Source organism: Ammospiza caudacuta, chromosome 7 (assembly GCF_027887145.1).
Source record: "Ammospiza caudacuta isolate bAmmCau1 chromosome 7, bAmmCau1.pri, whole genome shotgun sequence".
Classification (NCBI taxonomy): Eukaryota; Metazoa; Chordata; class Aves; order Passeriformes; family Passerellidae; genus Ammospiza; species Ammospiza caudacuta.
The window spans coordinates 42,783,985-42,809,425 of record NC_080599.1 but is presented as its reverse complement, the minus strand read 5'-3'; the positions used below and the strand labels follow the sequence as shown (position 1 = coordinate 42,809,425).

Sequence of the window (25,441 nt, the reverse complement as noted above, 5' to 3'; positions counted from 1 at the left end):
TCTTTTAGGTTCTTTATCCAATCATTCTGCCCTCCCTGCACTCTTCTGGCAGCAAAAATTATCACCCATAGCAGCCAGGTTCTTTCAATCAACTTCAGAAACTTTTGAGTGAGGCCTAAATGAACTGAAGTTTTTTTTATTCTACTCCTTGTTGGTTTTAGTATTTCTTTCTACAATATTCATTAGTACCTAATTAACAAGAGGTAGTTTACTGCTTTTGAATCATCATATTTTCTCCCTGAGTTCATACTTATGCCACTGATCTGTATTTCAGTAAAAGATATTTGGAATACTTTACAGGTTAATAATTTACAATAAAATCATTACATAAGAATTTGAGTTCACCTAGATGGCACTTACATAAAATGTTAAAACATTCTCAACAATAAAGTATTTCTTACACAACAAAAAGGGATACAGAAATTGTACTTCAGTTGTCTTCATTATGACATTTCTCACTATGTGGACATACACCAGGTTACAGTTAAGTACTTTTTTTTCCCCAAGAGCAAATGTATGTTTAGAAACATGTTAATACTATTTAAAATAATGTAAGCAATATGAGAATAGTAGAGAAGACAGAGAAGAACTGAGTTCATCAGCCATGTAAACCAGCAGGAATGCCAGCAATCCAACAGCCCACTCCCAACACACAAGTTTATTTCAGTAATTTTAATGGGATTATTGATGCAGTAATTTCTGTAAAGCAGTTTCCTGCACTTGGTCATTTTATAAAAGTTCTGACATAAACCCAAGGATGATGATCACTGCAACCAAGAAATACAACTGCTCGTTTAGAATAATAACAATGAGTTACTCTTTATTGGCACCCTAAATAGATCAGAGCTCAGAAATTCCCATTTTTGCTTCACTCAGACACAGCTTTTTAGGAAGAGGTGTCACAGGTAACTATATCCAGTAGCTTAGCAAGCCCTCTGATGTGATGTTGTGCAGTACCAGGGAAAAAAGGGTACTTTGAGCTTATTCACAAAATATGAACTTACCTTCCCACAGGCTCTGCAATGGTGCCTTCTTTTGGTGAATGTAAATCTGGCCTCACATTTCATACAGTTTGGTGCTTGAGAGTCTGGAACCCACACAGGAGCCACCTCACCCAAAGTTGTAAAAGGCTTTCTGGCTGGAGCTCCAAACTGACCAGCTCTGAGATCATTATCTGGACTATCTGGGGCTACTGCAAGGCACGAACTATTAGAGACTCCAGATTCATACTCGTCCAAATGTTCCCCATTAGAGCCAGTACCAGAGGCATTTGAAGATGTTTCACCAGGAAACGTGTCTGCTGTATCCCCTAACTGTGTCTTACCAAAGACATTTTTGTTTTTACTATTACCTCCACAATTTGGGGGAATAACATCATTTTGTAAGTGGTCCGATAATGGCTTCGGAATCTGCAGTTTCAGATTTGTGGGTTGCTTAGGTCTTGCACCACCAAAAGGAACACTATATTGCAGGTTAGTCACTGGTTTTGGTGAAGTCTGCCCTTGCATGGATGAAACCTGACTACAAAGATTATGCAAATAATTTTTCTTTATGTGATCACCAGTGCTGTTTAAAATAAGACCACTCCCTTCTGTGGCCTCATTTCCTCTCTGTTCATAAATATTAGTGTAACATTCTGACTTGCTCTCCTCAATCTCCTTTTCCTCTGTCACCGAGTCTTCCTTGGAGGGTAAAGTCTTTGGAACATGAGCAACAACTGGGTTCTGCATTCCATAGGAATCACAACCATTAGACAGAGAGCTTGCTGCTGATGTAGCCATCACATCAGAGAGACTGGACCCTCCAAGCTCATCTGTACCAGACCCTTTTAAGTCTATGCCTGCCTCCAATACCCCATCTTCATCTTCTCTTCTATTCCCACATGCATCATCAGGCTGTTTGGTCTGCAAAAGTCTTTCATTCTCTCCTAGAGTTTGCTTACTATTCATCTCATTCAACTTTGTCAGCTCCCAATTAGTCATCTCCTGAGATTCAGGGTAACATTCTGCCATGTTGTGCAATTCCGTTGTGCCGAGATTTTTATCACATTCAATGACTTCACCTTTGGTGGCACTAACATCCTCTGCAACACATTCCTTGTAATTGCCACTTCCAGCCACGTTAGGTTGACAGGTCTCAGTGAGCCCAGATAGCCTAGAGTGCAACTGCTGGGTTGTTTCCTGTTCTACAATTAAGCTTCCACTACTGGAACCAGAAGAGTTTTTAGCTTGTAGATCTGTTCTCTGAGGAATGGCTTTACTAGTGAAATTTTCAACTGATACACAATTTTCTTGCATTTTAGCAGTACCATCAACTGGTCTCTGTAAGAGAGTCACTGCATTGATCCCTGCAGTTGCAGCTTCTGAAAACAGCAAATCTTTATTCATATTAAAATCCTCCTTCAATCGAGAGGAGGGGCATGCAGCAGTCAGGCTTTCAGACGAAGCGTTAATCAAATGACTTACAGAGTCATCTTCAGTGCACAGCCTGTTTACCTGCTTTTCTGTATCAGTATCCTTTTCTGTGGATCCATTTACAGTAACACTGAGCTGGTCACTCTGTCGGTTTTCATTATCCAGTGTAAAGCTAATAGAGTCCATTAGGGACTGACTGTTGTAATTTGTACAATCCACCACATCACCACTTTGTAGAGTTCCTCTGTCACAGTTGTGCATGACTGCCACCACTAGCACATTTTTCTCCTCTGGCAAGCAAGCTGTATTTCCACATTTCTTTTCTCCTGCTTCCATAGAGTTACACTGATCATCCCGATTACTATTTCTTTTAACCAGCTGATCATCTGCTGCTGCCTGATCATCAATCCACATGACTGGGGTCTCTGGGCTTATGCTAAAATCCTTTCCATTAGCACAGCGATCCCCTCCTCCTGTTGGTGTAGTCACTGAGTGGGACAAGGAGAAAGACTTTAATCTTTGCTGACACTCATTAGGAGTTGGAGCTTCATTCACGTTGGCCACGGCCGAGTTGAATGACAGGCGACGAGAAGGCGGATCTAGAATCTGATTCCACTTTGCACCCAGCAGAGTAGGTGAAACAGCGGCATCTGAAAAAGGGTTTAAACAACAAAACTTACTGCCTTATTAAAGCTACAGCTTCTATTAATCCTGCTGCATTAGAATGTCCCAAATAGAAATGCAGAAGTGTTCAAATGTGGGCACAAAAATGAAGCTCACCTGTCATAACCAACATCCTTGGCCAACCATTAGTAGTGTAATTCCATAACGTCACTGGAACTCAAGAAGTTTAGAGCTACCCCAATTAGTATCAGATTGAATTTGCAAAAGCAGCTTTAAAACATTGATTAATATATTTTAGACAGCTAGAAGTGCCTGGAAAGATTCTCACCCCCATAAAAATGAACATTTCAACTTACTTGACAGCAAAGAATGACCAATTAGACTAAGCAAAAAATTTAGTGCTTTGAACATGATAACCTTCATCATATGATTTATGTGACCTAATAAAACATTTCTGCAAAAGAAGCTTAAAATAAGTTTTGCCTGATTTGTTTAAAATAAATGATTTCAATATTGTTACTGAGATTAAGCTTCACAAAACCTTTCTTTAAAAATGTATGGCACATTTGCCATTAAAAGAGGAAGAAATTTTACAAAGGTAAACAAGATGAATGGAAGCAGAAGAGAATGCTACTAAGAAATGCTGAAGACATTCCATGCAAAATTAAAAGAAGTTTTTTGTAAATTCTGAGATTAATTTGCAACTCAAACCCTCAAAGGGTATCACACATCTCCCCCTCTTCTATACTGTCCTCTGGAGAAGAGATCTGATGTGCATCTACAACCCTCTTCAAAATGACTCACCTTCGTTTTGCTCAAATTCATCTAAAACCTTATCGAGGTTATATGCCTCTGCTTGGAAATAGTTCTCCATTTGTCAGGGAACAACCACCAGATCCTTGTCTAAACCTGCCAGAGAACAAATTACAATCAGATGCTTAACCTTCAGTCAGCAGTGTTCCCTTACATATTGTCCTGATTTAAGGGGAAAAGTCCTTTGTAAATCAAATTTTACATACATCACAGACATGAATCAAAAGTATTTTCCAGGAATAAAAATCATTTGTGTGCTTAAACTTGTTTCATTCAGATTAACAACTTCCCCAAACTTGCTTTGGATTTTGTTACCTCCAGTCTCTCACATTAATATGTCTGGCTATCAGGATCACCATAATGGTACAAGCAAAACTGCTGTGACACCAGTCTAAAAAATAATAAAAATAAAAACCAGCCTAGAGAAACCAGAAAGGCCAACTAAAAAAAGTCTCAAGACCTGACTTTCAGATCTCTGCTACCACCAATTACTTCATGTGGCTTTGAACAAGGAGTTTAAACTCCCTGTGCTTCTGATTTTTTAATGCACCGTAGGCTAGCAGTACTCTGTGTCAGTCCTCATTCCTCTCGAGATGCTTCAAAGTTTCATACTTGTAAAAGTTGTTAAGGGACTTAATGGGTGTTGCTTGAATTGTGCTACCTCTTAAAATGTCTACTTTAATAATCCTTGTTTCCCCGAAAGGCAGCCACTGGAAATCCAGCAAAATGCACAGAAGTAAATAGTGTCATCAAGAGATAATGCTCTCAGGCTGGAAAAGAAGATGACAAGAGAGAAATGAGGAGGGAAAAAAACCAAAACCAAAGCAAAAACCCAAGCCTGAATCCTTACATAACTCTCTTCACATAACAAGTAATATTTTGCCCTAACAGCAGTAACATGGATGCCTCACTACCAAAGTCTTGTAGCAACAAGACACCCTGATTCATTTGTTCCAAACATTCACTACCAGCAGAGACATTTTCGGTGGGAAATGTGTGCCATAACCTATAAACCACAGAGACCTTGACTTGATCTGTTCTCTGAACATCATCCAAAACAGCTTTATTCTCTTCAGAGTCGGCTTTCACTGTTGTGAAATAAGGCAATGGAGGAGGAGAGGGTGAGAACCTTGTTTTGCAGCATGAAGCAGTGTTAGACCTGACAGCTCAATTAAAAACCTGCTTTTTTCCACCAGAGATACAACACATTAGAGGAAGTTTCCAATTTAAAACAATACTTTACCACTATCCCCAGAGGATCTGGATTTGAGAAAAACATCAACCACCTTTATTTCCACTACTACAACATTTCGTATTTACAAATTCAAAAATTATAAATATTTACAGAACAACAGTTTTGCACTTATTATGGGCAACAGCTCCAGTTAGGTTATTGATAGGAAAGGATTGTGCATTAAAATATCACAAAATGCAGAGTTCAAATTTTCAAGGTCAACTTAAAATGTGATACATGGTTGTTTTAAAAGCTGATCATGATACAACATAAATACATTGCTATTTAATATAATTAGACTAAGGCATGTGTTAAAGATATGCACAGAAGCAAGTTTTAAAGAAAATTAATCTAACATGCACCAACAGAAAAAAGACTATTTGCAAAATAATTCCAAGATAAACTAGACTTGTCATCTGACATACTCCTAGATTTGTCCTCTGTTCTGGAAATTTAGATTAACTCCTTCTGCAAGGAAAACAGATTATTTGCCATATCATTTACTGTGCACAGATCATAACATAAGAAATGGAAAAGCTGCCCACCTCGATAGCCAGCTGTATTTCAGGAGTCTCAAAAAGTAGCACTGTTTTGTACAAAATACCAGGTGACTGCACATCCATTTATAATGTATTTAATTTACATTATAATGGTAACATTGCTCCTAGCAAACAATTGATGAAGACATATATAATTATTCCAAGGCAAAGTCCTGCTACTGAAGTCAATGATGCAAAGAGTATTTGTCAGTGAGGCACTGCAAGACTGAAAAATGTCGTAACAAATTTTTGTGCTCATGAGTTCCAACTGAAGAGAGAAAAGACCTTTTATATCACTATTGTTATTTCACTCACTGATGTACCAGGATATATGGAGAACCTTTTATTTTTAAGCTCAAAGTCACTAAGATGACAGCCACTCTAAATGAGATCTCATTGTCTGTTGCAGTAGGTATTTCTCAGAAAAGGTCAGCTGCAAATCTTTAGGTTTCATATCTAAAATTATTATTATTATATAAAAGAATGCAACAACTTCTCAAGCTTTTCTGCAAGTTTCTGCCAAGGGCAAAACACACTGCCAAATCCACAGAAGTCCTTAATGTCCTCTCCTCTGTCTGACAGTAGAGGAGGATGAGAGCTCATGTTCCTAACAGACATCAGCAAGGCTTCCTGATTGTCAGCAACTCACGTATTTGCCACGTGAAGATTTAATGCTTCAACTCACCATAGCCAGCAACTCAAGATCAAAATAGAAAATAAAATGCTCTAAAACAGCATGCCATAATAACTGAGGAGCTGTTTTCCCTGTGGTTTAGAATTTAATTTTATTTTGAATATTTTTATTAAATGCAAAGCTAAATAAAAAACATATTCCTTTACAGATCTTTTGAGACTTTTGACCGCATCTCACATGTACCACTGTAAAAGTTTGGAAGACTTTTAGAATTACTCTAATCCCAAAGTTTCTCTTAGGACAAAGGTTGGCATGACATTTTTTCAAGGATCCTTAATAGCTGAGAAACTCTGTAGTATTGCCCAAATATCCTGAGTCATGGCATGGAGAGAAGCTGATGAGCAAACACACAACACTTAGACTCTGGAAAAAGAATAAAAACAGGAGCAAATCAGAAAGAAATTTCAGTGGTAATTTTATGCTACCAAAAAGGAGATCCAAAATTACTATATACTGGGATGAACAATATGAAGGAGAGGATCTTGTGCCAGTGTGAAGAAAAGGAAGCACAAACCAGCAATGAGTAAAAAACAGGAGATTTTTTTTTTCAAAAATACAGTCCTCCATGCAAAGACTTGGCAGGAAAGACTAATTATGGAAAAAAGTAGTAAAATTTTATGCTTTGTTTAACTCTGTATACAAAAAAGATTACTACAATGGTTACTATCCACTGGTATGTAAGTCCAGAACTCAAGATCACTCGTTATCCATTGCAGAGTCATCTTCTGTCTTTCAGGGCAAGGAGCTAATTAAAACATGCAGTCTGTCAAACCAGATTTTTTTCAAGCTCCTATTGGATCACACATCATGCATAATTCAGGAAGTGTGTTTTACTTCTCAATTTCTTCATAACAACAGCACATGGGCTTATCATCATCTTCATTTCTGAAACTCAGGAACTTACATTCCATGAAGCTTACTTTACTCTCCCTTGATGTCTAAATTTAAAGGTGCCTGTACCAGAAATGTGTGTGTTATATCCACCCAGAATTACTGCCCTTGGCATCCCAGCATTCAAACACAACACAGACTGCAGCTGCATAGTGGGGGAAAGAAGGACACAAGGACAGAAAAATCTTCCTTAATATTAGGTGTTTCAAAGAGGCTTAGCCTTGGAGACTGCCCCTCAGATACCCCACATGCCAGTTTGCTCCTGGAAATGAACTGTACAAGAGACTGGCCTCGTGTTACACCTGCAAGGCAGCCAGACTCGTATTTGTGTTGGGCTCTGTGATAAGGGATTATGTATCCCACGATCTTCTGCACTGCACATCCTAAATTATCCTTGGGATGTTTTCACCACGGGAACTGACTTGTCTTTTAACAGTGGATGATCAGCTCATTATCACATTAAAACACTGTAATAAAAAACTGCACTGAAAGGAAATAATACTAACATTCAACTATTGGCCTCACAGCAAAGATGCAAAAACCAGAGAATATGTAAAGAGCCAGAATAGGATCTCAGGATTTTCTGTCATGCTGTCCTGTGGAGACAATTTTTTCAATATCAAACTGTGAAACTACACATTTCAGTAATCTCTAACTACACAAAATGTTCAGTTTATTACAGTCCTCATAAAAAATACCCATGGAAAGCTCCTAAGATGGAAGTCACAAAGGGCATGATCAAACTGAAACCAAACATTGCTTATTCATCCTGATAAAATCACACATCCAGAAAATGCCATTTTCCCATAGCAAGACAGTACAGATGGACTGGACAGACAGACTGATTAGACCCAGGGCTCCTGAAGACTTCCTTCAAGCCCAACAAACAATGGTCAAGGGCACATCTTGTTCCAGCTCCCCTCGGCGATCTGCGTTACCTGTCCCTGCGAGTCAGGCACCTCTGCTGCAATGAACACTTTGTTCTGAGTTGAGCAATAGCTTTATTTAGAACTGATGAGTTCTGGCCACAGCACACACTGAGAAAGACTTTGCCCGCCTTCCCCCTCTCCCAGACAAAATAAGACACAATCTTTGCTCTAAAATGGGGCAATTACTTTCAGTAAAAAACAAAACAACAAATTGCTACAAATACTCCATCATCTTCTTTATAAGACATCCATCCACACACAAAGGTGTATGTATACAAATATATATAAGAATACATGAAGGTGTATGTATATAAATATATATCTGTAAGAATACATAAAAATCATTTCAGGTGCAGAACTCTGAATCATTATATTCTAAAGCAGAACTCGCCTCTTACCTTTTTCTTACACATATGTTAAGAAACCAATGACCCTGTGCCTTCTCATGATGACTGCAGCACAACCAGCCAGTTCTGCTGAATCAGGGTGTTCTACTTGATCCTAGAAAATACAAACATGTATTTTATGACAGGCAATTCTGCCACAAACCATGTCCTTTTCCACATGTGACTGCAGCTAGCACAGGCATATTTGGCAAATGCTGCAAGCTTCAGACAATTTGGATTACATCTGCAGCTTTGAATTCAGAGATGTGTGTGCACCATGTTCTCCCAAAGTCTGGTGAAAAATGTGGCTAATAAATACCACATTGCTACCTACCTGTTATTATTCTCATTTAACTGTAAACCCTCAGTGTAACACAGCAACTCCAACTGTCCTTGTATTCCTGATGACCTTGACTGCAACAATTTATAAAACTAACCCCTGAAATCAATTATATTCTACTACAATAGGCCTTCCAAAAATAAAGAGCTAGATAGTCAACAAAAATTCACAGCCCTCTGAATTCTGTAAACTGTATTCATCAGCTTCCCACTGATTTTGTTACAGCTAAACAAGTGGTTTTGTCTTCAAATTATTCCCCCTACAATCTTAGGCTCCCTTCATTTCTTAAAGGCTTCTTCTCAGAAGGTCCACAATAGCACCAGCCTTCAATAGTATGGAGGACCCAAGAGAAAAAAAAAAAAGTCATCTGAAGAAACTTTTATTTTTTATTCTTCAATCCACAGCATTTCTATAGGTCAGGTGCTTCTTTTCTCAGGCTGCATCCTAACAGCCAACATAGCTCAAAAATCCAACACAGCCATGGACAGAGAAACAGAAACCAGTTTATGACAAACAGTGCAACAAGAAAAGGAATTAGATACGTTAAATTCATTTTTTAAGGTTTGCCAGCACTGACATTTTGACCTGTAAGGTAGTTGAAATATTTATCAGTACTCTGATGAAGCTGCAACATATGTTAGAAAAAAATCTTCAAGCTCCAGCAAAATTAACAGCGCTAAAAAAAAATCAGTTCTCCATGCATGAAAGCAATATTCAGTGTTACACTAAATTTCTCCCAGGGCTGTTTATTATTCTTTTCAGAATAGCTACAGTAATAATTCCAGGAAACTAATGAACTGAACAGCAGCACTCTGAGTAGTAGTGTTTTCAAACTCAGAATCCCACAGCTTTGGATGCCAGCAGAACTCTTCCTGTATACAAGTAAAATTTCTGATGCTATGCGTATTTCTGCCTCTATAAATGAAAATGAATTTTGGTTATCTGGGAAATAGTAGATGTTATCTTATTACAACATTCTTCAGATAGGCATCACATGCAAGCAAAAACAGAAGTGGAGGAAATTTAGTTTCACTGAAAGGCTGCAGAACGAGCCTTTTCAAAGGGATGTGAAGTACACGTGGCAGTGGGGAAGGTTTTCTGTACCAACATCAGGTCCCCTCCCAGCCTGGAGTACAGGAAAATGATTCAGTTTTCATGATCCCTTTGAAAAGAAAGATCAATTAAAGACAATTCTGTGATTTATGGCAAGGCCTGTCAGCTGCATCACGAACACCACATGAACCAGTCACACATTAACCACAGAGTCCAACCTGCCCTGATCAGAAACGTTCAGCCCTAGCAACCCCCAGCTAAAGGAGCTCTGCTGCCACCCCTGCTCTACCTGCAAACCTTCCAGGCAAGCAATAATCAGGGCACAGCTTTATTATTCATTGTTTTTACTCTGCTCCTCTTTCCTTGTTCCACTCCTCCCAGGTAATGACTTTTTTGTGCATAACCACTCAACAGAGAAGATCCAATCAATGGCTGCCAGTCTCCACAGTAAGCTTTGAAGAGATATTACCTGGAGGTCCTGGAGCTTTTTGTTTACAGTTCAACATTTACACTCAGCAGCTATTTCCCCTTACAAAGATCAATGCAAAAATCAAAGCGTGCTTACAGATATGAATGTAGTATATTTAAACAAAAAGCAAGTAAAAGAAAAAAGAAAAGTAAATTATAACATTTGGATTCCATGGGAAAAAAGAACAAGTTGGCAACAGAGCCAAATTCTTTTTTCAGTAAGAATTTAATGTAAGAGAAGTATATTTAAATGAAAATTGAGGACAAAAGGAATAACTACAAATGAGAGCCAAGAATACTCACAACAACATATAACCTTGTTACAGGGTTTGCAAGGGTTTTCTAGGGTGAGAGACGAGAATGTTGACTTCATGTTCAGAAAGTTGATTTATTATTTTATAGTATATATTACATTATTACTATGCTAATAAAAATAGAAAGAAAAAGTTTCAAAAGCTTACTAAATTAAGAATAAAAAAAGAATCAATAATAAAGGAGCTCTCCCTGATTCTATCTCAGAGAGAGCTCAGTCTCTGATTAACCTGCAATTGTACACATCTAACATGAACCAATCACAAGTACACTCGTTACATTCCACAGCAGCAAACAACTACTATTCACATTCTTTTTCTGGGGCCTCAGCTTCCCAGAAAAAAGAAAAATCCCAAAAAAAAAGATTTTTATAAAAATATGTCAGTGACATAACCTAGTGATTATAAAGTTTTCTCTGAATCACACACACTGCAAAAAGGGTTCCATCACACTTGTGAAAAACACACACATTTCCACCTTAAATTATGGGCCCACTGAGAGCCAAGATGACAGTAAATGCAGGAGGCCCAGTGTCCCTGGTGTCCCAGTTTGCTACTGGGAGCATTTCAGCTCCTCATCCCTTCTGCAGGTGGTGGGCTGAGCCCTACAGTTGTGTCACTCAGGTGCTGCTCTGCTTGTACCCTGCGTGGCTGATTTCCCTCAGGAGCTCCAGGAAGGCGACTACCAATTACTGCAAAAGCAAAACAGAAATTGAAGAGAAATTTGACAAGCAGAGACGTGCTCGGCATAAAGAAAGGATGAAGAATAGAAGGAAAGAACTCCAAAAATACATAATTAGAAATATCTTCCACCAAAAAGAATGTAAAAAATGTTTACAACATTAAATGAAAGTAATCTGAACTCGCAGAAACTGGAATAGCTTATAATAAATGGAAAGAGACTGAAAAATAAGCAATTTTGATACTATGGTAAAAAAATGCAAAAAATGCTCAAAGCATGAGGAGATGCTAAAAAATGCTTCCATCTACTGGCAAAGATCCAACTCTTAACTACACTACAGAGCCTCTATAATGTGCTACCAGTGAGGAGATGTCTTTGAGTAGGCAGGGAGACATTTGCAGCCATTTTAAGGCACTTTATTATTGCTAGATTAGTTGAACCAGGCATTATCCTACATGCAAATCCAGATTTCAACACTGGTATCTTCACTTCCTACCTTGTCTACACTCTGCAAGTATCAGATGGGAGATTCAGAGACTACAGACAGGGGATGTGTTCAGGCCCCAGCTCTGCAAGAAAATCCAAACTGCAGCAAGGAATGCCACAGCAGGGGGTTACATTAATAGAAAATCAGAATACTTGAACACGGGGGGAGACAGGTGGAAAATTTCAGGCTACACATGAGTAATGTAAAATTAATTCTTTTATCTGATCAATCAGTCTGGAAGCTAAACTTTCACAAATGGAAATGGGGGTTCTTCACTCAAGTCATGTAATGCTCGGAATAGTTGTGGTTTACCACGTGCCCAACAATTTTGTCCCCAAACACGGAGTTCTTCTACCTAGCAGGTGCCACATGAAGGGAAGGGCAGGTGTTACAAAGCGTTTGTGGCACAGCAGTAGCAATGTCTGCCACACACCTGAAAATGCCTGCAATGGCAAGGACCTCAGATTAGACCCCAAATTAAGCATTCCAAAATTAAGTGTTCTATTAATAAATTAAAGTAGTAGTCATTCAGTGCAATCAGAAAAAAATTGTTTTCAGAATTCTAAGTTATTAAAGAAAACTCAGCAAATGACACAGATTTTTTTTTAAATACATGGTCTATACCACAGTTCAGATTAGAAAAATCCATTAAAACTCATCATAAATCCATTTAGTAAGCAATACTAAATACAGCAGCAAAAATGAAATGTAACAGATACAAAGATGCAGTCACTGATAATCCTTTCCCTGCACCAAACGCTCAAGATGACCAAGCATCCTTCAGCTTTACTTTCTATAATTTGCTGATGTTTCTACTACTCCATGTAAAGAGCAGGCTGGGGCATGGCAGGCTATTCCTGTGTAATACAACACTTTGTACAGCTCACTGCCCACGAATGCTGACAAAAGATAAACCATTGCAATCTTGCATTGGATTGTCTTTTTTTCCAATCAGCTGAACAAAGAGAGGTGGACAATGCTTAAAGCAGTGCAGCCTCTCTAATTATTTCACCAATATTTGCATCTTTTCCCTTGACTCTCCCCCATGCCATTTTCAAGCCATTATTTCCACTTTTGTCTCCAGCCAAGTTTCCATAAGGAGACATTCACACATGCCTGAGCAGTAGTAAGGCAGTCAAAGGAGCAGCAACTTCAAAGCAGCGTTATAGGAAGCATCACGGTCAAAAGTAACAGGGAGACAAGAACAACGACAGCAGCATTATCAACCTTTGTGCTCCAGAAAATAAAAGCAGCTCAGCTGAAAAGGACACCTGCTTTATAACCATTTACAGTAGAAATAAAATTCCATTTCCTACCCTTTTTTACTATTTCAAGGAGAAAGCAATTGATTTGTTTTCCTGACACAAACGCAGCCTTGCCAAGCAGCCTCAGCCTGCTGCAGAGGCCTCAGCACCTGGAGACAGGAACCAGCTCCTGCTTATGTAACTGTGATGCCTGGAAAAGGATCCATCCCTGCTCTGGGCAAGAACAAATAGATAGGTTTACACCACAGAGCTGCCTTCCACGCAAGTTTTTCCAGAGGAATACAGCTGGGAAAAAAAAAAAAAAAAAAAAAAAAAAGAGAGAGAGAAAAATCCTTTCCTGAGCTTACTCATATGCTCGTAGAGCAAAATGTGGTGGTTTATGTATCTCATGTTTTTTAATACTTTGTTTCATGCAACTTGCAAATTTGAAATAGTGTAAACCACAAAAAGCTAATGCACAGTGCATTAAACATAAATTTAATATGAAATCATGTTTCTTAATTTGTGCATGAGTTCCAAGTAATGTCATCAATGTAACAACACAGTTATTTTTAAAAATTAATCCATTTAACATACTGATCTGAAGCCGTTATTTATCTTTATTCAAACACAAACTAAAGTAAACATATAGAACAAGTAGGTTTATGGGATGATTTTTATATTTCAGTATTTAAGAAGGTTTTGACTCTGATGTTTAACACATGTGAAGAATAAAATTATTTAAAGTTGCACACTCTCTCCCAGAATGGATTAATCCTCTATTCTAATACTTTATGAATTTTTCTTCTTTCCAATGTAGGGTAGAAACAAGAATGAAACCCAAACAGACTCAACATTGTTTCAGATCTTTCTTAGATTTGGGCAATAAGGGAAGAACTGACTGAGGTCCCCATGAATCTCTAAATAAAAGCCACAACTCCTAAGGAGCTGTCCTGTTTTATAAAGCTCATGTGGGACTGACACTTGTGAGTGCCAGTGAGCAAAAGCTGATAATAAAAGCCAGAAGTGCCACACAACCAGAATGGGACAGACCAAAAGGACAATGGGCAAGAAGTGAAAACTGCTTTGCCACCATTCACCAGCCCATCAATTCTGAGCTGTACTCAGGGGAGAGAAGCTGCTGGAAGCAACACAATTTATACATTCAGCTGCTCTTTAGAGAATGGAGCATCCCAACAGGCAAAAACTCTGAAAGGCCACTGGAAAGCAGTCAGGCACCTACTAACAGCACTTTTATCAACAGGCTTTGTTTCCAGCACTCCTGGGTCATCCCTGCTCATCTGATAACTCAGCCACACAACAGCATTGTAAATTCTGACATATCTTTTGAAGAAATATAATTATAGACACCAAATGGTTACTATTTCTCAATCCTATGTTATGTAAAGCTGAAATAAATATGGACTTTTATCTCATACTGTCTTCTCCCTGAAATTATCTCTATACTTAATTCCCATTTTGTGTAGACCTTTATATTCATATCACACCAAACACATTATAAAACACTGTTGTCAAGTGTAGCAAAGTTCCCTCCCACGTTTGTGATCATGATCTAACTAGCATCACTGCTGATGCTCACAGTGCATTATGTCTTAAGTCATCTGTAACTAGTAACTCATTGCATACAACTCAATAATCCATGGCAACAGTGCGTACTGGAACTGCTATTTCTGAGCATGCACGTCCTCTGTGCTCAGGGCATTGACATGTTTGTAACAGTGCTGAAGGGACTGAGCACTCACCCCCAGAAACAGGCAGCAACCTGCACTTAGGTGCACTGTGAGGCTTTTTCTCTTCACTGTGCCACTGAGGCAATCAGGATATCTACCTGAAATTTCTACTGGGCTCTGTGAAGGTTTAGTTCTAATAGTAAATGCCCGTAATTGTGTATCTCTGTTAGCAGGCACAGGAAATTTGACTTAACAGACAAACCCCAAAAACATTTGAAAGCCTTCCTTATTAATGAGTTATGAGTGTTAATACAGTTAGCAGAAATCTTACAGAGCTGTAGGAACTCCAAATTCTTCTAAACTCGGGTGCAACATTTCTCAGACAGATCAACACTGAGAAACCTCTGTCACTTCTTCTGTCCACTGACAGGGTGCTTGATTCAGCTCAGCCATGAATCCCCACCTCTCTACCCTTCCTTAGCCAGCAGCATTCTCAGCACACTCCTGTTTTCTTCATCTGGAGGGCCCCTCTCCCCCCTCACATTCCTTCCCATTCACTTCTTCCTGCATCCATTTGTTTCCTCCCTACCTAAGCTGTCTTCTTTCTCTGACCAAAAAAACCCAAACCCATAAGAAACCTCATGTTCCAACATTACTGTTCATTACTGGCATGAACATACTTGTAAACAACCTTATTAACCACAGAGGGAGCAAACCCAACAGCAATGGTGCTCCATCCACTTTGCAAACAGAAATTGAAGTCTTTAGAGAGCTGGCCATCAAAAAAGCAAAAAAACCCCACATGGCTACAATAACAGCCATATCCTAAAACCCTGTCCTAACTACCAACCTGCCTCCTACCCCTCCTCATCATTACTGACCATCATTAAGCTCCTTCACAAATTCATTTAAACCCCCAGCCTTGTAGCCTGAAATGCATTTTGTGACACACACAAAGAGTGGGTATTCAGCATCCAGGACCACTTCCCTCAAGCATCTCAGTATTTGAAACCTCCAGTTAAGACAAGTTTTGTAAACTACAAAGGAACATGTTTCTACTACACTACTGCATGTTTCCTCACATTAGAAGGTACATTGAAAAGCCATCTGTATAGAAATGAAGCTTAATGAAAAAAAATATAGCCACAAGGGTTATTATAGGAAATTAATAAGGAAACAAAACCACTACATTTACATCCATCTATTGCCCATGGGTCTCAAGAAACAATTTCTAGTTGGCATCATAATAAACCCTACATTCATTCTACATGAGTATTCAAAAAGAAAATCTATGAGCAAATTCCAGAGATGGGTTAAAATGCATTTTACAAGTGACTTGTTAAGTGAAACCAAGGTAAATACAATATAGAAGCTATTAAGCCAGTACACCAATACAATTACTTGAAAGCAGAAAAGCACACAGGTGGACTGATGCTTAAGTAACAACCTTTTAAAGGTATATTTATAAAAGAATCAAGAAAGAACTGTGAAACCCATGAAATATGCTGGGGTTTTATGCAGCCTTCATCATTTATACAAAAACACAGTATGAAATTACTACAATCAATGCAATTTGGTGTTTCAGCTAAGAGGCTGCTTCAATATATATGCTATTTAAAGTAATCTGTTAATAATATAACCTAAGAAGAGGGCTTTGCATGTACTTTCAAGCTCACCAAATAAGAAACCATTAAAATACTCATTTTGAATTAAGCAACACAGCATTTACAATGTACCTTTGTAACACAGTGACAACCAATATGCTCTGCTGGACTGTCACTGTGGCTGGGCCAACAAAACCAGCAGCTGTATACTGGATATAGCCCAAAAAGGGTGTAAATAAAAAACACCTGTGCCTTTTTCTACCCAACACAAGCCTCAGAAACAAGCTATTTCCAAGCCATAGCATGTACTTCTACAGTATCACAGGAGAATGTGAAATTTCAAAGAGCAGGATAAATTAAAAAAAAAAAAATCACAAAGAGGAAACCTTCCTCTTACATTATCTCAGTTTGTATTAAATGTTCATTTATCTGCATTACAGTGCAGATAGGGAATAAAAAATTACATTGGCATGATTGCCTGGGTATATTTTAACCATGTAGCTTTTTTGTCTCCTCCAGCCTGCAAAGAAAGCTCAGTATTCAGAGCCTCAGTAACATGAGCAAGAGGACTTACACACTGATTTAGTGTTCAGATGAGGCCACTTTTCAAGTGCTGTATCTTTAATCTAATTTCCTATAGAAATTAATATTATGGGATTATACTGTTCATTTTCTATTCTTTATGCTCATATTTTAATATATAGATCTGTCATGAAAATGAGTCTCTCCCCAGTAAAAGCAAATCCAAGTGACTGCCCTCCAAGGGAAAAGCAAGCTGCTCTATGTATTTTGGCAGCAACCTGCTGGGCAATCAATACCCACACAGCTCTGGAAAAAATCCCCAGAATTGTGGTGTTATGTGAGAAAGATAGGGTTAATGCAGAGAGGGAAGGAAGGGAAGAGATACTATGGGGCAAAAAGGATTTACATCTACAGAAAAACAAGATTCTTTCATTCCACAGATGGTGGAACAAAATGCTTACTAATATAGTATCTCCAAGGACTTGGATACATAGAACATCAGATAAGATTTACACTGTAATAAACTCATTCAACACATCTTCCAACTTAAAACAAAACATACTTCTCTTCATCTCCAGATCGTGGAAGAAATTCCCAGCTACTTACAAAATCCTTCACAAAATCTAAAGAATTACAGGTGGAAAATAAGTCAAAGCCATCAGAAATGAATCTGGAACAGATTCCCAGTATTTCAGCTCCTTTGTTACTGGTTCCAGCACACTGCACTGACTCAGCACAAGAACCACTGAACTCTTCAGAGCCCCAGGTTAACCAAGCCCAGTTCTCTGTCCTCAGTATTGGATGGTGTCAGGCAACAAGCTCCTTGATGTGATGCACTAAAAAGACAGATCAGCACTACCCCTACTCAGCAGTTGCTGGGAATAACACTCAAAATAAACTTCTCTCTTTCATATCACATTTATTTAAGAACCACCAGCACATTATCCACCTCTCTTCTGCAATAAACAACAGCAGCCCACTGCCTTTGCTTTCTACAACACCTGCAGAAAAACCAAATGTGCACCTCCTCACCCACTGCCCTTCCCCACCTGGCAGAGAAACAAGATTAATTTCATTTTGCTTAAATTGATATGCAAAGCTCAGAGCTGCAGAACTTGAAGTGGGAATACAAATTTGATTCTGCCAGGCACCTTCAGCAGATGACTGGGGCAGGGTTTGCCTTCACCCCACACTCATCACCACAGGGCACCTCAGAGATACTGGAGGTGTGGCACACCCAAGATCAGAATGAGCTCTGTGCACCACACAGACCAGAGGAATCTACATCCTCAGAAAGCAGGACTCATATTGTACTATTATTGACACCAGTCTTCAACCTTCCTCTTAAAATCCAACAGTTCAAAACGAGAGGAAAAAAAATCAAAGCTGTTGAAGAAGAAAATGAAACAGATGAGAGAACAGCTTCATTGACTGGGTTAAAAGAAATGCAAGAGAAGTACAATAAACAATAACTGAGAAACAAAGGACTCACAAACCCACAAATATCTACACAATATCACCTCACAAATATCTACAATTTTTGTGATGTAGTATCTTACAAACTTCCAATTATCTGACTGGCCAACTGGTCAAGCAATAAATTTTATGCACATTCATATGATTTGCCAATTCTTCTTGAATTTATAGTAACTACATACACTGTAAAATCATATTTCACATGGCTTGGCCTTTATTTTAGTGTTCCTAAATCGATCTCCTAGTTCACACTTGGAGTGCAAACAGCTAAGACAACACGTACACTGAGTTCAAAGCAGAGTTTTGACACAACAAAACTGAACCTAGAAACAAGAAAAGCTCCTGTAATAGTCAGTGTCATTCACAGATAAAGAAGATATTATGTGATTTAGAAAGCTCTTTGATCCTCTTCTTCCACTGAACATTTACCCATTTCTTTTAAGTGCATCACACTACTTTTTGGAAAAAAGTACTGGTGTATGTTTTTCTATTGATAATCTGCTATGAATCTGCTAAAGTATTGCACCCATATTGCTTCCCTAAACAAAATTTTAAACTTAGAGTGGAATAGAGATGTTGTACCCAAAACCTGTGTAACATTTCAGTTTGATTATGTATTAAAAAAGGCTTCAGTATATTGTCAGAGTAAATAAAAACTTTCCAATTCCAGTAGTTTTTAAAACTGCAAGAATCCAGAAGGCTGTTAAGTGCTACTAGAGCAGCCAGAGCTCTTCTGTAATTGATAGAGCACACATGAATCTCTGACCCAAGTATGGCCTCATTTCAATTTATCACCTGATAGGAAATGTCCTCTGAATTCTTTGTGCTCTGGAAAGAGGAATGACAAGTTCCTCCCAGCTACCATTTTACTAATGAAAAAAATCTCTTCTGCAAAATTGTACTACAAGTACTCAATAAAGAAAGTTCTGAAACACTACCAGTCAGCATGGTAATAATTTGGTGTAAAGCATTTCTTTTCTAGCTCTTAACTGGACAAGGGATCTTCTCAGCTCAGTAAAGAAAAGCAGAAAACACTTCAAGCATCTTTGATCATGCCTAATTTCTCTAATGAAGAATAGCTGGGAAACAGCCCTAAAATAGTTTTTAAACTGAATTCTACAACATTTTCACACACAGAAAACAGCAGAGGAAGAAACACATCCAGTTTTGTGTACATTATGCTTTAGTGCTTCTTTGTAGCTACTGCAAACATCAGTTCAGCTCGAGTCAGGCCAAAAACCAGGATGACACCAGAGAAGTCACATTTACTGCATTGCTTCTCATACAAACCCATCCCCTCCACAGGGTCAGCAACACTGCCTAAAGCACCAGCTGATGCCTCAAGCCTCCATGGGAAACCTTCCCACCTCTGGCACTGTGCTGGAACCAAATTACAACAGAAATACAACAAAACAGTGTTTGAAAAAATTGTTAAGGGCAATGCCATTTCCAAATGTAAAGCCCTACTCAAGTCCACTATGCCATCAAGCCCTTAAAAACAAAAGTTCATCAAGCTTCCTGTGGATATTAAAAGGAAGGAGAATCATAGGAAACAAGCAGCATGCAATAAAATGCCTGACAGACAAACCTAGAAAATCCTAGCAGAGCTTACTGGAAAGCTTCTGGGCCTTCAGTGTGTTCCCTTAAACAACTGATACTACTGATACCCCACTGATTCATAGACAGGTTTGTAACTTCAGTTGCCATCAAAATATCAGAGGTATGATATGAACTATAACACATATAGCAAGAAAGAAAAAGATATTTATAAATTCTATATACAATACAGAGACAAAATATAGAGGGGTATAGCTATTAGCATTATCTGCAAATAATTCCATATGAAAGCTGATCATTTCTACTCAAGAAACACAGAGACAAACAAAGCAACAGTGCAAGTGGAAATCCAGCACTGAAGTCCACATTTTCCTTTGCTCGGTGTACACTGGGGACAAACATGTGAAAAGCTTGATACATGAACACCAAAACTTCAAAGCAGAACATATGGTCACACTGCTGCATATTGACATCTCCAAATGATCAAATCTCACATGAAAACAAACCAATGTTGAAGTTTCCTAAAGCTCTCTTTCCCCAGCCTTCATAACTAACACAACTACTGCCTTAGTTTACCCTCAGACTGAAGATGTCACACAAGCTCTTCAGAGAGCACTCCAGCTGCACACTTCTAAAACACAGAGGATCTACAGGTTGTGACTCTACACCTGCTTTTCACATAAAGTTTATCACCTTTGGGTTTTTTGCCTTTTTTTACTGTAACAGAACTATGCCTGTGCAAATCTCAGCTGGCTGGACTTGCTGCTTTACATCCCCTCTCCCAGAGCAGATCGGGATGAAAGAACAGGGAAGGAACAATTTACCCTCTGTGGACACCCTGATGTTCCTGGCCATGCATTCTTGCCTTCAACCTATGTTTTTAAATTAATTCAATTTCTCTAGTAACTACCTTTAAAATAGTTTAACTGACACTTTATGGATTTCCTCTGCCACTCATGTTAAGCCTATTTGATGCTGATGTACTGCTTGGAGGGCTGTTATTTCTGAAAAAGGAGTACCAATATCAGCCATCTCTGCTTGTCTCTTGCAGCAACACAGCAGTAATATAATTACCAATGGAATCATCCAGTAATAAACCAGACTGGAATTATTCAGTGAAAGAATACATATAAACTCACCTTAAAAGTATTTTTCCTATTCTGTCTGCTATGGTAACCTGAATAGCAGCTAAAGTGAAATACAGCCAAACAGATAGTAGGTAGGAATGTACTTTACTTGTATGTAAAAATAAAATTATCAAAGAGATAAGACCAGTAATTATTCTTTACATATAAATTATATTTGTGCCTTATGATAAAGGTCATTTACTTTTATCACACTGATTTTTCAGTGTGTATTTTTTTTGATAACTATATAGCATGTTTTGCTCTAGTCATTAGTCCAAAAAGTTGTATCAATACATATCCTGAATTCTGTTTTCCTGAATTCCAATTCAAGTAGAAGCTACTATGTCAACAAAAGATCCCTGATGTATATTTTATATCATCCTATCCATCTGCATTAATTGACACAATTTTCACAATATTACAAGACATAGCCAACACTTCTAGCTAACACAGAAGTAAAAGCTGTCTCTATCAGCTCAAACTCAATGCTTTCAGTTACTTTCAGCCATTTACTTTTGACTTTCTATTGCTTATCAACACAAAAAGCTTTGTCAACTTGCAGTACCATTGTACCCTTCTCAATGCTTTACAGAAACAACAGCAGGGAAAACCAAGCATATTAGTTCACATTTCTATCCACATAAAAGTCTGAGTCTCCTAAAGAATCACAAATAGAACCATAAACAGGCCACCCTTCAATTTCTTTAATCTCAATCACATTACAAAAATAAACATTAGCCTTTATATAACACTTTCAAAGAAGCCTATGAATATACTGGCATCTTACAACAGTGTTCTGGAAAAGATCACAGCTTCATCAGCACACAGACTAACTGTGCACTGAAACTATCACTCCTCAACTGATTTTCAGTTAAGAGAATCAGTTTTATTGGGAAGATTCTCAGCTTAGTATATAGAAAGGATTTTTCTGATCAACAAAACATGAACATACAACTTCTTCTCAAAACCTCTTTTTGGCCAACTTGAATAAAAGCAAAAGACCACTCTAATCCTTTAGCAAAATAATTTCCAGGTAATTTTCTATAGATAGCCTGCAAACTGAAAAACAAGCAAGCTGTTTTCTGCCAAAGCTGGCACAGCAAGTGGACAGACTACAACAGACATTAAAAGCTTATCATTCTTTGGCCACAAGTTTTAATGCTGCATCTTTGTTCAGTCTCTACCTTTGTTCCCTCAGACAATCACAGCCAGACTTTATGCCAGGCTAAAAAAACTGTATTTCATCTCAGCCTTAGCCCCAGGCCTCAGATCCTGAAATGAGTGTGTGTTTGAAAGTATTTAATCCCCAGCCTCGTAACTGCCTCAGAGCTAACACAAAAATAACACCCAGGATCAGGAGTCAGCACGGCGGCTTTGGGGTGGGTTTCTTCCTTTCTCACACACTAAAGCAGGCACCATAAAGCAATGCAAATAAATCACAGTGTGTCAGAACATGGTAACTTGTTCGGGGCTGATCAGGGCTTCAATTAGAGGGGGAGGCTTGTTTGAAATTTCAAACCCTTCTTCAGCTTCCATTTCAGATTCCCCAACCCTCTGAAGAGATTTTTAAATTTGTCTCTCTTGGGTCAAGGAGACTGGTCTTCTCATTTTGCATCACATGCCTTAACTTTATAAAAAGAAGCACACTGAGGGTTCAGGCAGTAACAAAGGATTTGGATGTATCAGCCACTGAAGGTGTATCTAAAATCGGGATGTGTTCCATGACTTGCTAATAGAAGTTAATTACAATGTTTTAAAGCCTTGCCTAGTCAGTTAAATGCTGCCCAAAGAAAATAAAGCTTTTATTCAGGTAGAGCATCTTTTTTATTATTACTATTTTATTTGTTTTTACACAGCTCCTTACAGGTTTGGTTTCTGTCTGGACCCAAAAACTGAGGGCAGTGTTATTCAGAAATTCTAATCTGAGCCAATCACACTTAATAAGAAGATTGATAGAATTCAGTTAACTTTTAATACCTGAACTGAATGAAAATATGTGTAAAAATGACACTCTCTGAAAAACCTCTTTCATAAAATAATAAGGAATATCCTGTCTATAAATAAAGAAGATCGTTAACACGAAAACATAAAGTCTATCAATTTCCATCTGCTACTTGTTTCTCTGTCTGGTTAAGAAGATAAAAACATTTCTCGAGCCACATTCTGCCACAGGCACCTATTTAGCCATAAGCTAAATATGAGCAAGAAACTAGCCTACCTCTGCAAAAAGTCTGACATGTCAACAGTGCCAGTTATTCTTAGAGTGAGACATGACCACAATTTCACGTAATTAGAGATGTTATAAAACGCATCCCGCCCGCTCTCCCCATCCCCCTCCACCACTACCACCATTGCAGGAGTGACTTGTTACACATCGCGATGAGCAAGTAACATTCCCTGCCCGGGGAGAGAGCGGAGATCAGGCCATAAAAAGGGCACGAGATGCAAACAGGGATCCTCCCTCCCCTGCCCGGCCCGGCAGCCGCGGCTGCCCGGGCACAGCCTCGCCCTGCCCCGCGCGGCTCCCGGGGCGTCCCGGGGGGAGCAGCAGCTCCTTCCCCATCCCCGGCATCGGGAGAAAGGTGCCCCGGGCGAGCGGGTCACCTCCGGCCGCCCGGGGACGGAGGGGGAACGGCGGGGAGGGAGCTCAAGGACCAGGGCGGCCGCCGGGGAGGGCTGGGGGGCGATCGCTGCCTTCCCCTTGGTGGCGTGCCGAGGACAAGGGTGGCGGGGCTCGGGGGCGCCCGGAGCCGGCAGGCCCAGGGCGCTGTCGGCGATACGGCGGCTCCACCGAGGCGCCGGAGCCCTCCCCGCCCGCCCGCCCGCGGGGCCTCGCTGCGGGCGGCAGGGGCCTGGGGAGCGGGGTACCCCGGCCTCCCGGGCCCGCGGGCTGCGTGCCGCACACCGCTCACTCACCTCGGGAGGCAGCAGGCGCCGCCGGGTCTGCATGGCGAGAGGATCTCCCGGGTCCGCCCCGGGAGCGCTGGGGGCCGGCGCGCCCTCGCCGCCGCCAGCCGCGCTCGCTCGCTCGCTGCCTCCGCGGCCAAGGCCGCCGCAGCGCCCGGCAGCAGCGCCCCCTGCCCGGCCCCGGCGGCAGCGCACGGCACTGCGGCACCGCCGGGGAGGCGGCGCGGAGCTGCCGCGCCCCCGCCCCGCGCCGCGGGGTCCGCGCCGGCACCCCCGCACCGGGCCCCGGGGTCCGCACCGGCACCCCCGCACCGGGCCCCGGGGTCCGCACCGGCACCCCCGCAGCGGCCGGACAGCGGAAGCAGCCGCCCGCTCTGTCCCCGCGGGGACCCGCCGAGCCCGCGGCCCCCGCAGCCACACACACACATACATACACACAGAGGCGGGGGCGGCACCGGGCACCCACCGCCGCCACCGGGCGCTGCCGGTGCCCCGCGGCCGAGGGACGCGCCTCCGGGCACCGGCTGCAGTGTGCGTAGTGTGACCACTCCACAAAACCTGGTCGGACACGCGGCTGGGAGCCGAACGTGTGTTATCTCGCCATTTCGTGTTGAGCGTCTCCACAATCGGAAAGGGACACCATCCTGCGGGACGCCCTCGGCCGCACCGAGAGGTGCGAGGCCTGGAGCCATCCCCCGGCAGACACGTTCAGTCCTCAGCAAAGAGGCTTCCAGAAATTAAAAATAAAAAAAGAAAGAAAAAAAAGAGAAACGCAACACACAAAAAGAAAAAGAGAGGGGAAAAACCAAACAAACAAAAAAAACCAACCCCACACATACCAAATAACAACAAACGACCACGCTCGTTCCCCACAGAAGCCGCGATGGCGAGCCGGCAGGGCACGCCAAGCCGTGACACCGCGCCCGGAGTCTCACCCGTTCTCTCTCCAAGAAGAGGCGGCCGCCCATGCCGGGAGCGGGACTCTTCACCTGGCTGCGGGCGCTCGGGAACTCCAGGAACTGTCACTCCCCGCGTGTGCCGCGGTCCGCCGGGCGCGGGCTGGGCGGGGGACGGCCGGTGCCGGGCTGCGAACCGGCACACCGCGCCCTCACCGCCGCCGGCAGCCTCACCCGGGCGAGCGAGCGCCCAGCGCCTCACGAACCCCCCATCCCACGCGTCAGGAGCCCCTCACTCCTCACCTCGGGAACCTCTTGCCTCAGGAGCCCCTCATCGCTCTCCTCAGGAAGCCCTCGCCTTAGGAACACCCCATCCCTCGCCTCAGGAACCTCTTGCCTCAGGAACCCCTCACCTCGGTTCCCCCTCAGGAAAGGCTCGCTTGGTGCCAGGGGAATGGGAAGGAGTCGCTGTCCCCTCAGCTTGGTGCAGGTCTGTGATCTCCCAGCTGCAGCAGGGCCATGTCAGCCTAGGCAGGAGGGAAAGGTGAGTGT

General features: G+C 40.9%; 1 protein-coding gene across 2 annotated transcripts in view; it reads right to left on the bottom strand.

Annotated features, from left to right (window-relative positions):
- ZFYVE9 (zinc finger FYVE-type containing 9) overlaps positions 1–24,082 on the bottom strand; it is a 54,359-nt gene extending 30,277 nt beyond the window's left edge. Inside the window, exons 1-4 of one of the 2 annotated variants that reach the window (XM_058808171.1) lie at positions 24,003–24,082; positions 8,537–8,639; positions 3,843–3,947; positions 1,005–3,064 (exon numbers count right to left, since the gene is read on the bottom strand). In XM_058808171.1, coding sequence (XP_058664154.1) covers positions 1,005–3,064; positions 3,843–3,912 — 2,130 coding nt within the window. In that variant the 5' untranslated portion in view covers positions 3,913–3,947; positions 8,537–8,639; positions 24,003–24,082. Of the gene's footprint in view, positions 1–1,004; positions 3,065–3,842; positions 3,948–8,536; positions 8,642–24,002 lie in introns of those variants that run through there. The other variant, XM_058808172.1, reaches the window with a different exon arrangement.
- Positions 24,083–25,441: the final 1,359 nt, after the last annotated feature.